The sequence below is a fragment of the Hyperolius riggenbachi genome, chromosome 10 (genome assembly GCF_040937935.1).
Source record: "Hyperolius riggenbachi isolate aHypRig1 chromosome 10, aHypRig1.pri, whole genome shotgun sequence".
NCBI classification, from domain to species: Eukaryota; Metazoa; Chordata; class Amphibia; order Anura; family Hyperoliidae; genus Hyperolius; species Hyperolius riggenbachi.
The window spans coordinates 278,612,419-278,624,964 of record NC_090655.1 but is presented as its reverse complement, the minus strand read 5'-3'; the positions used below and the strand labels follow the sequence as shown (position 1 = coordinate 278,624,964).

The following is a 12,546-nucleotide window of genomic DNA, read 5'->3' as shown; positions in this document are numbered from 1 at the left end:
TCCAGCAGGACAATGACCCTAAACATAAAGCCAGGACAACAATGGAATGGCTTAAAACAAAACATATCTATGTGTTAGAATGGCCCAGTCAAAGTCCAGATCTAAATCCAATCGAGAATCTGTGGCAAGATCTGAAAACTGCTGTTCACAAACGCTGTCCATCTAATCTGACTGAGCTGGAGCTATTTTGCAAAGAACAATGGGCAAGGATTTCAGTCTCTAGATGTGCAAAGCTGGTAGAGACATACCCTAAAAGACTGTCAGCTGTAATTGCAGCAAAAGGTGGTTCTACAAAGTATTGACTCAGGGGGCCGAATAATTACACACACCCCACTTTGCAGTTATTTATTTGTAAAAAATGTTTGGAATCATGTATGATTTTCGATCCACTTCTCACGTGTACACCACTTTGTATTGGTCTTTCACGTGGAATTCCAATAAAATTGATGCATGTTTGTGGCAGTAATGTGACAAAATGTGGAAAACTTCAAGGGGGCCGAATACTTTTGCAACCCACTGTATAAAAGAAACAATGAAAACGAACACTTATGGCCAAAGCATTTCCCACACTCAGTGCAGTAATAGAGCTTCTCACCAGTAATGAGAGAGGGATAAGTGTAACTGAACAAGTCTGTGATTGGCCGCTGCACTCCCCTCTCCATACTTCCTACTTCCTGCTTTGCTGGGGAGATGGAGAGCAGTGTGCTGTGGCCACTTCAGGTTCACTGAAGGTGAAGCTCTGTTTCACTGACCCATACTTACCACCAGTGTGAGTTCTCTCATGTTTGACAAGATTTGATTTCTGTGCAAAACATTTCCCACACTCAGCACATGCATACGGCATCTCACCAGTGTGAGCTCTCCCATGTATAATCAGCTGTGATTTCTGAACATAACATTTCCCACACTCAGCACATGAAAATGGCTTTTCTCCAGTGTGAGATCTCTCATGTATGACCAGCTGTGATTTCTGAACAAAACATTTCCCACAATCAGCACAAGAATATGGCTTCTCTCCAGTGTGACATCGCTCATGTCTGACCAGAACGGATTTATGTGCAAAACATTTCCCACACACAGCACATGGATAGGGCTTCTCACCAGAGTGTGATTTCTCATGTCTAGCAAGAACTGATTTATGTGCAAAACATTTCCCACAATCAGCACATGAATAGGGCATCTCTCCCATGTGAAATCTCTCATGTATGACAAGCTGTGATTTATTTACAAAACATTTCCCACACTCAGCACATGAAAAGGGCTTCTCACCAGTGTGGGATCTCTTATGACTGACAAGATGTGATTTCTGTACAAAACATTTCCCACACTCAGCACACGAATAACGTTTCTCTCCATTGTGAGATCTTTCATGTATGACAAGCTGTGATCTCTGAACAAAACATTTCCCACACTGAGCACATGAATAGGGCTTCTCACCAGTGTGAGATCTCTCATGTATAACAAGCTGTGATTTCTGAATAAAACATTTCCCACACTCAGCACATGAATAGGGCTTTTCACCAGTGTGAGATCTTTTATGTCTGACAAGGTATGATTTCCAAGCAAAACATTTGCCACACTGAGCACATGGATACGGCTTCTCACCAGTGTGAGATCTCTCATGTATGACCAGCTCTGATTCCCACACAAAACATTTCCCGCACACAGCACATGAACAGGGCTTCTCTCTAGTGTGAGATTTCTCATGTTTGACAAGGTATGATTTCCATACAAAACTTTTCCCACATGTGGAACAGGAATAAGGCCCTCCAGCAGAGGGAGAGCTGTGCTGGGTATGAGGCCCCTCAGGGTTAGACAGGTGAGGGGAGTCTGGGGGAATATTTGGGGTCACCAGGATATCTGCAGGAGACTCTTGTCCAATGACATCATTATCCGTTGTACAGTCTGTGGATACAGAGAGACGAGTCTCTGAGAGGTTCCTGATGCCGGGGCTCCGCCCTGCAAATAGAGAAACATCACTTCCTGTTAGAGAATTCTGAGGGGAGGAGCAATTATCATTAGGGAACCATTGATGCAAAGTTTATGCAGATTAGAATCGGACCAGATACAGATGTAGCACTCCTGTCTTGCAGCATTGGATCCTTTGCTTGAATCCCAACCCAGATATTATCTGCAAGGAGTTTGTATGTTTGTATGTTCTCCTCGAGCTCCCAAAAACATATAGATAAGTTAATTGGCTCCCCCCTAAATTGGCCCTAGACTATGATATATACATAAAACAAACAGATGAAAGGCAGCACCGGAAAGCCACAGATGGAGTGTGCCTGTACCCAAAACCCCAGTGCCTCCTGGAGTACTGCAGATCCACACAACGAAAAGGGTCGGCACCACTCAAATGTAAATAAAGCTCTTTATTGTAGTGCATAAACGGCAGCAGGACAGACCGCTGTTTCGGGACTAAGCCCTTCTTCAACTGCATCAGCCATATATATATATGATATGGCTGATGCAGTTGAAGAAGGGCTTAGTCCCGAAACAGCGGCCTGTCCTGCTGCCGTTTATGCACTACAATAAAGAGCTTTATTTACATTTGAGTGGTGCCGACCCTTTTCGTTGTGTGGATCTGCAGTACTCCAGGAGGCACTGGGGTTTTGGGTACAGGCACACTCCATCTGTGGCTTTCCGGTGCTGCCTTTCATCTGTTTGTTTTATGTATATATCATAGTCTAGGGCCAATTTAGGGGGGAGCCAATTAACTTATCTATATGTTTTTAATAATAATAGCGGTGGCATAGCTTTGCATATAATTAGCACACTATTTGCACCAACTCAGAGTTATTGGCATGTCACTGACCAACACCAGTTATCAACTTGACAGAGAGCAGCAGAAGGTTGTGCTCATTACAGGTGGCCAATCATGGGCATACAATTTGCATCATGTTGGCATACAAGTCAGAGTTATTTGCATCTCACTGACCCTCCCTACACATAAAGCATTGGCCATACATGGAAAGCAGTATATTGTAAGGCTTGACGAGATAATGGAAGCAATGTGTTACTCCTGTGACAACAGACCTATATGTACTTATAGCAAGAAATCTGTGTTATGTTTGTAGAGCAATGTGGTGTCACTTACACATTTATTTATTTACCTTAAAGAGACACTGAAGCGAAAAAAAAATGATGATATTATGATTTGTATGTGTAGCACAGCTAAGAAATAAAACATTAAGATCAGATACATCAGTGTAATTGTTTCCAGTACAGGAAGAGTTGAGAAACTCCAGTTGTTATCTCTATGCAAACAAGCCATTAAGCTCTCCGACTAAGTAAAGGGGCCCATACACTCAGCCGATTTTCTGGCCGACCGATCGATCCCGATCGATCGATCGATCGATCGTTTGCAAATCGGTTGACCAATCGACCGATCGATGGCCGATTTCGATCGATTTCGATGGATTTCCATCGAGCTGGCAGGGTGGAAAATTTAGGTCGATCTGATGAGATTGCTTATCAGTTTTCATACACTCAGCTTATCAGTTTGCATACACTCAGCCGATTTTCTGGCCGACCGATCGATCCCGATCGATCGATCGTTTGCAAATCGGTTGACCAATCGACCGATCGATGGCCGATTTCGATCGATTTCGATGGATTTCCATCGAGCTGGCAGGGTGGAAAATTTAGGTCGATCTGATGAGATTGCTTATCAGTTTGCATTGGCCTTAATGGAAATCTGATGGCAAAATAATGCCATCAGATCGAATTTCAATAGATTTCAAACTGAAATCTATTGGAATTCTATTCTGGTAAAAAATGTTCTAAAAACGCATCAGATAGATCATCAGATGCATTTCTTATCTATCTGCTGCCAATCTGACGAGTGTATGGGCACCTTTAGTCGTGGAGAGGGCTGTTATCTGACTTTTATTATTTCAACTGTTCCTGGACTATTTACTTTTCCTCTGCCAGAGGAGAGGTCATTACTTCACAGACTGCTCTGAAAGACTCATTTTGAATGCTGAGTGTTGTGTAATCTGCACATATTATAGAATGATGCAATGTTGGAAAAAACACTATATACCTGAAAATAAAAGTATGAGAATATTTTCTTTGCTGCTAATCTTCTAGTAATTATTCATAGTACACAACCAATTCACTATATCATATTTTTTTTTTCGCTTCAGTGTCTCTTTAAGTATTTATATAGCGCTGACATATTACGCAGAGCTGTACAAGAGCATATATTATCTTGTCACTAACTGTCCCTCAAAGGGGCTCACAATCTAGTCCCTACCATAGTCATATGTCTATATATGTATTGTGTAGTGTATGTATCATAGTCTAGGGCCAATTTAGGGGGAAACCAATTAACTTATCTGCATGTTTTTGGGGTGTGGGAGGAAACCGGAGTGCCCAGAGGAAACCCATGCAGACACGGGGAGAACATACAAACTCCTTGCAGATGTTGACCTGGCTGGGATTCGAGCCAGGGACCCAGCGCTGCAAGGCGAGAGCGCTAACCAATACACCACCGTGCTGCTACATTAAAGCAAACCTAAATTTTAAAATGCTAAATGCCTCTAATACTCCACTCCACTCTACAGAGGACATTATTAGGGGTCATCCATGACAGACCCTTGTACCATGGATTCTCTGACTCCTCCTACTCCCTAGCAGTGGGTGGAGCACCCACAACCAGCAGCAAGAGGCACGCTGCCCATGTGACCAATCACTGACCCAGCTCAAGTATGGTCATAGGACTTGGCATACACATCTGCACTATGAATTTTACGGAAATGAAATCATAGTCATAGGTCTGTAGAGAAGCTGTATTTACCAGATGATCACTGTACACTGGGCTAATGGACTTTTCCATTCTTATTACCATTGTATCCTCGTGTCACTCATATGCCCCTTGTAATGTCCCTCTATCTCTCTCTTGTCCCCAATACTGCAAATGAAGATAATGTGCACCAGAGCTCCTCTACTGACCATATATGCTATTACTCCGTTGTTATTGCCTGATGAAGCAGGATCAAACCTGCGAAACGTGTTGCGCTTTGAGAACATTGTGAATAAATTGTTGTTTACTATAAAGCAACAATTTTTGGTGTCTTCTTGGAGGAGGTAAGTCCACCACCGCTTCCTCTTTCCTATTTTTAAACTGTTTTTAAGCCTTTTTATACTATGTTGGCGCCTCTGTTATACATCCTAGTATACTCTGCTTCAATAAATTCAAGAAAGCCCTCAAAAAACTTTTAAAAAGCTTACTGAATACTAACTCTACGGCCTTAACTAGTGTGTCCATCTCCCCTCCCTATAGACTGTAAGCCTTTGACAAGGTCCTCCCTTCCCTAGTGTACTCTACATGATCGTGTGCTCCTTTCCTATGACAGCCTCGTACTTGTATTACTGGGCCTACGTAACCAGCCCATATCACATGATCATGTATCTTGTACCCTCTGCCTTCCCTAGTGTAATCTACATGATCGTGTGCTCCTTTCCTATGACAGCCTCATACTTGTATTACTGGGCCTACGTCACCAGCCCATATCACATGATCATGTATCTTATACCCTCTGCCTTCCCTAGTGTAATCTACATGATTGTGTGCTCCTTTCCTATGACAGCCTCGTACTTGTATTACTGGGCCTACCTAACCAGCCCAAATCACATGATCATGTATCTTGTACCCTCTCCCTTCCCTAGTGTACTCTACATGACCGTGTGCTCCTCTCCTATGACAGCCTCATACTTGTATTACTGGGCCTACGTAACCAGCCCACATCACATGATCATGTATCTTGTACCCTCTCCCTTCCCTAGTGTATTCTACATGATCGTGTGCTCCTTTCCTATGACAGCCTGTACTTGTATTACTGGACCTACCTAACCAGCCCAAATCACATGATCATGTATCTTGAACCCTCTCCCTTCCCTAGTGTATTCTACATGATTGTGTGCACCTTTCCTATGACAGCCTTGTACTTGTATTACTGGACCTACCTAACCAGCCCACATCACATGATCATGTATCTTGTACCCTCTCCTTTCCCTAGTGTATTTTACATGACCGTGTGCTCCTTTCCTATGACAGCCTGTACTTGTATTACTGGGCCTACCAAACTAGCCCAAATCACATGATCATGTATCTTGTACCCTCTCCCTTCCCTAGTGTATTCTACATGATCGTGTGCTCCTTTCCTATGACTGCCTCATACTTGTATTACTGAGACTACCTAACCAGCCCAAATCACATGATCATGTATCTTGTACCCTCTCCCTTCCCTAGTGTATTCTACATGATCGTGTGCTCCTTTCCTATGACTGCCTCATACTTCTATTACTGGACCTACCTAACCAGCCCAAATCACATGATCATGTATCTTGTACCCTCTCCCTTCCCTAGTGTATTCTACAGGATCGTGTGCTCCTTTCCTATGACAGCCTCGTACTTGTATTACTGGACCTTACTAACCAGCCCAAATCACATGCTCATGTATCTTGTACCCTCTCCCTTCCCTAGTGTAATCTACATGATCGTGTGCTCCATTCCTATGACAGCCTCGTACTTGTTTTACTGGGCCTACCTAACCATCCCCATATCACATGATCATGTATCTTGTACCCTCTGCCTTCCCTAGTGTATTCTACATGATCGTGTGCTCCTTTCCTATGACAGCCTGTACTTGAATTACTGGGCCTACCTAACCAGCCCCATATCACATGATCATGTATCTTGTACCCTCTCCCTTCCCTAGTGTATTCTACATGATCATGTGCTCCTTTCCCATGACTGCCTCATACTTGTATTACTAAGACTACCTAACCAGCCCATATCACATGATCATGTATCTTGTACCCTCTCTCTTACCAAGTGTATTCTACATGATTGTGTGCTCCTTTCCTTTGACTGCCTCATACTTGTATTACTGAGACTACCTAACCAGCCCAAATCACATGATCATGTATCTTGTACCCTCTCCCTTCCCTAGGGTATTCTACATGATTGTGTGCTCCTTTCCTATGACAGCCTCGTACTTGCATTACTGCGCCTACCTAACCAGCCCCAAATCACATGATCATGTATCTTGTACCCTCTCCCTTCCCTAGTGTATTCTACATGATCGAGTGCTCCTTCCCTATGACAGCCTGTACTTGTATTACTGGGCCTACCTAACCAGCCCATATCACATGTTCATGTATCTTGTACCCTCTCCCTTCCCTAGTGTATTCTACATGATTGTGTGCTCCTTTAATATGACAGCCTCGTACTTGTATTACTGGGCCTACCTAACCAGCCCAAATCACATGATTATGTACCTTGTACCCTCTCCCTTCCCTAGTGTATTGTACATGATCGTGTGCTCCTTTCCTATGACAGCCTTGTACTTGTATTACTGGACCTACCTAACCAGCCCAAATCACATGATCATGTATCTTGAACCCTCTCCCTTCCCTAGTGTATTTTACATGATCGTGTGCTCCTTTCCTATGACAGCCTCGTACTTGTATTACTGGGCCTACCTAACCAGCCCAAATCACATGATCGTGTATCTTGTACTCTCTCCCTTCCCTAGTGTATTCTACATGATCGTGTGCTCCTTTCCTATGACTGCCTCATACTTGTATTACTGGACCTACCTAACCAGCCCAAATCACATGATCATGTATCTTGAACCCTCTCCCTTCCCTAGTGTATACTACATGATCGTGTGCTCCTTTCCTTTGACTGCCTCATACATGTATTACTGAGACTACCTAACCAGCCCAAATCACATGATCATGTATCTTGTACCCTCTCCCTTCCCTAGTGTATTCTACATGATCGTGTGCTCCTTTCCTATGACTGCCTCATACTTGTATTACTGGACCTACCTAACCAGCCCAAATCACATGATCATGTATCTTGTACCCTCTCCCTTCCCTAGTGTATTCTACATGATTGTGTGCTCCTTTCCTATGACCGCCTCATACTTGTATTACTGGACCTACCTAACCAACCCAAATCACATGATCATGTATCTTGTACCCTCTCCCTTCCCTAGTATATACTACATGATTGTGTGCTCCTTTCCTATGACCACCTTGTACTTGTATTACTGGACCTACCTAACCAGCCCCAAATCACATGATCGTGTATCTTGCACCCTCTCCCTTGCCTAGTGTACTCTACATGATGCTGTGCTCCTTTCCTATGACAGCCTGTACTTGTAGTACTGGGCCTACGTAACCAGCCCAAATCACATGATCATGTATCTTGTACCCTCTCCCTTCCCTAGTGCAGTCTACATGATCGTGTGCACCTTTCCTATGACAGCCTCGTACTTGTATTATTGGACCTACCTAACCAGCCCAAATCACATGATCATGTATCTTGAAATCTCTCCCTTCCCTAGTGTATTCTACATGATCATGTGCTCCTTTCCTATGACCGCCTCGTACTTGTATTATTGGACCTACCTAACCAGCCCAAATCACATGATCATGTATCTTGTACCCTCTCCCTTCCCTAGTGTATTCTACATGATCATGTGCTCCTTTCCCATGACTGCCTCATACTTGTATTACTAAGACTACCTAACCAGCCCATATCACATGATCATGTATCTTGTACCCTCTCTCTTACCAAGTGTATTCTACATGATTGTGTGCTCCTTTCCTTTGACTGCCTCATACTTGTATTACTGAGACTACCTAACCAGCCCACATCACATGATCATGTATCTTGTACCCTCTCCCTTCCCTAGGGTATTCTACATGATTGTGTGCTCCTTTCCTATGACAGCCTCGTACTTGGATTACTGGGCCTACCTAACCAGCCCAAATCACATGATCATGTATCTTGTACCCTCTCCCTTCCCTAGTGTACTCTACATGATTGTGTGCTCCTTTCCTGTGACTGCCTCATACTTGTCTTACTGAGCCTACCTAAGCTGCCCAAATCACATGATCATGTATCTTGTACCCTCTCCCTTCCCTAGGGTATTCTACATGATCGTGTGCTCCTTTCCTATGACATCCTGTACTTGTATTACTGGGCCTACCTAACCAGCCCATATCACATGTTCACGTATCTTGTACCCTCTCCCTTCCCTAGTGTATTCTACATGATCGTATGCTCCTTTCCTATGACAGCCTCGTACTTGTATTACTGGACCTATGTAACCAGCTCCAAATCACATGATCATGTATTTTGTACCCTCTCCCTTCCCTAGTGTAATCTACATGATCGTGTGCTCCTTTCCTATGACAGCCTCATACTTGTATTACTGGGCCTACCTAACCAGCCCAAATCACATGATTATGTACCTTGTACCCTCTCCCTTCCCTAGTGTATTCTACATGATCGTGTGCTCCCTTCCTATGACAGCCTGTACTTGTATTACTGGGCCTACCTAACCAGTTCAAATCACATGATCGTGTATCTTGTACTCTCTCCCTTCCCTAGTGTATTCTACATGATCGTGTTCTCTTTTCCTATGACAGCCTCATACTTGTATTACTGAGACTACCTAACCAGCCCACATCACATGATCATATATCTTGTGCCCTCTCCCATCCCCCTAGTGTACTCTACATGACCGTGTGCTCCTTTCCTATGACCGCCTCATACTTGTATTACTGGGCCTACCTAACCAGCCCAAATCACATGATCATGTATCTTGTACCCTCTCCCTTCCCTAGTGTATTCTACATGATCGTGTGCTCCTTTCCTATGACAGCCTGTACTTGTATTACTGGACCTACCTAACCAGCCCAAATCACCTGATCATGTATCTTGTACCCTCTCCCTTCCCTAGTGTATTCTACATGATCGTGTGCTCCTTTCCTATGATAGCCTTGTACTTGTATTACTGGGCCTACCTAACCAGCCCAAATCACCTGATCATGTATCTTGTACCCTCTCCATTCCCTAGTGTATTCCACATGATCGTGTGCTCCTTTCCTATGACAGCCAGTACTTGTATTACTGGGCCTACCTAACCAGCCCAAATCACATGATCATATATCTTGTACCCTCTCCCTTCACTAGTGTACTCTACATGATCGTGTGCTCCTTTCCTATGACAGCCTCGTACTTGTATTACTGAGCCTACCTAAGCTGCCCAAATCACATGATCATGTATCTTGTACCCTCTCCCTTCCCTAGTGTATTCTACATGATCGTGTGCTCCCTTCCTATGACTGCCTCGTACTTGTATTACTGGGCCTACCTAACCAGCCCAAATCACATGATCGTGTATCTTGTACTCTCTCCCTTCCCTAGTGTATTCTACATGATCGTGTTCTCTTTTCCTATGACAGCCTCATACTTGTATTACTGAGACTACCTAACCAGCCCACATCACATGATCATATATCTTGTACCCTCTCCCTTCCCTAGGGTATTCTACATGATTGTGTGCTCCTTTCCTATGACAGCCTCGTACTTGTATTACTGGACCTACCTAACTAGCCCAAATCACATGATCATGTATCTTGTACCCTCTCCATTCCCTAGTGTATACTACATGATCGTGTGCTCCTTTCCTATGACAGCCAGTACTTGTATTACTAGGCCTACCTAACCAGCCCATACCGCATGATCCTGTATCTTGTACCCTCTCCCTTCTCTAGTGTATTCTACATGATCGTGTGCTCCTTTCCTATGACAGCCTCGTACTTGTATTACTGGACCTACCTAACCAGCCCAAATCACCTGATCATGTATCTTGTACCCTCTCCCTTCCCTAGTGTATTCTACATGATCGTGTGCTCCTTTCCTATGATAGCCTTGTACTTGTATTACTGGGCCTACCTAACCAGCCCAAATCACATGCTCATGTATCTTGTACCCTCTCCATTCCCTAGTGTATTCTACATGATCGTGTGCTCCTTTCCTATGACAGCCTCGTACTTGTATTACTGGACCTACCTAACCAGCCCAAATCACATGATCATGTATCGTGTACCCTCTCCCTTCACTAGTGTACTCTACATGATCGTGTGCTCCTTTCCTATGACAGCCAGTACTTGTATTACTAGGCCTACCTAACCAGCCCATACCGCATGATCCTGTATCTTGCACCCTCTCTCTTCCCTAGTGTACTCTACATGACCGTGTGCTCCTTTCCTATGACAGCCTCGTACTTGTATTACTGGACCTATGTAACCAGCTCTAAATCACATGATCATGTATCTTGTACCCTCTCCCTTCCCTAGTGTATTCTACATGATCGTGTGCTCCCTTCCTATGACTGCATCGTACTTGTATTACTAGGCCTACCTAACCATCCCAAATCACCTGATCATGTATCTTGTACCCTCTCCCTTCCCTAGTGTATTCTACATGATCGTGTGCTCCTTTCCTATGATAGGCTTGTACTTGTATTACTGGGCCTACCTAACCAGCCCAAATCACCTGATCATGTATCTTGTACCCTCTCCATACCCTAGTGTATTCTACATGATCGTGTGCTCCTTTCCTATGACAGCCAGTACTTGTATTACTGGGCCTACCTAACCAGCCCAAATCACATGATCATATATCTTGTACCCTCTCCCTTCTCTAGTGTATTCTACATGACCGTGTGCTCCTTTCCTATGACTGCCTCGTACTTGTATTACTGGGCCTACCTAACCAGCCCAAATCACATGATCATGTATCTTGTACCCTCTCCCTTCCCTAGTGTATTCTACATGATGGTGTGCTCCTGTCCTATGACAGCCTCGTACTTGTATTACTGGGCCTACCTAACCAGCCCAAATCACATGATCATGTACCCTCTCCCTTCCCTAGTGTATTTTACATGATCGTGTGCTCCTTTCCTATGACAGCCTGTACTTGTATTACTGGACCTACCTAACCAGCCCAAATCACATGATCATGCATCTTGTACCCTCTCCCTTCCCTAGTGTATTCTACATGATCGTGTGCTCCTTTCCTATGACAGCCTGTACTTGTATTACTGGACCTACCTAACCAGCCCAAATTACATGATCATGTATCTTGTACCCTCTCCCTTCCCTAGTGTATTCTACATGATGGTGTGCTCCTTTCCTATGACAGCCTGTACTTGTATTACTGAGCCTACCTAACCAGCCCAAATCACCTGATCATGTATCTTGTACCCTCTCCATTCCGTAGTGTATTCTACATGATCGTGTGCTCCTTTCCTATGACAGCCTCGTACTTGTATTACTGGACCTTACTAACCAGCCCATATCACATGATCATGTATTTTGTACCCTCTCCCTTCCCTAGTGTAATCTACATGATCGTGTGCTCCTTTCCTATGACAGCCTCGTACTTGTATTACTGGGCCTACCTAACCAGCCCAAATCACATGATCATGTATCTTGTACCCTCTCCCTTCCCTAGTGTATTCTACATGATCGTGTGCTCCTTTCCTATGACAGCCTCGTACTTGTATTACTGGGCCTACCTAACCAGCCCAAATCACATGATCATGTATCTTGTGCCCTCTCCCATCCCCCTAGTGTACTCTACATGATCGTGTGCTCCTGTCCTATGACAGCCTCGTACTTGTATTACTGGACCTACCTAACCAGCCCAAATCACATGATCATGTATCTTGT

At 44.0% G+C, this 12,546-nt stretch overlaps 1 protein-coding gene across 1 annotated transcript in view; it reads right to left on the bottom strand.

The window, feature by feature from the left end:
• Positions 1 to 514: 514 nt before the first annotated feature.
• The window catches only part of LOC137535497 (zinc finger protein 605-like), a 71,219-nt gene continuing 59,187 nt past the window's right edge, over positions 515 to 12,546 (bottom strand). Inside the window, exon 4 of the mRNA XM_068257331.1 lies at positions 515 to 1,623. Within this exon, the coding sequence (XP_068113432.1) occupies positions 668 to 1,623 (956 nt within the window). The 3' untranslated portion in view covers positions 515 to 667. The remainder of the gene's footprint in view (positions 1,624 to 12,546) is intronic.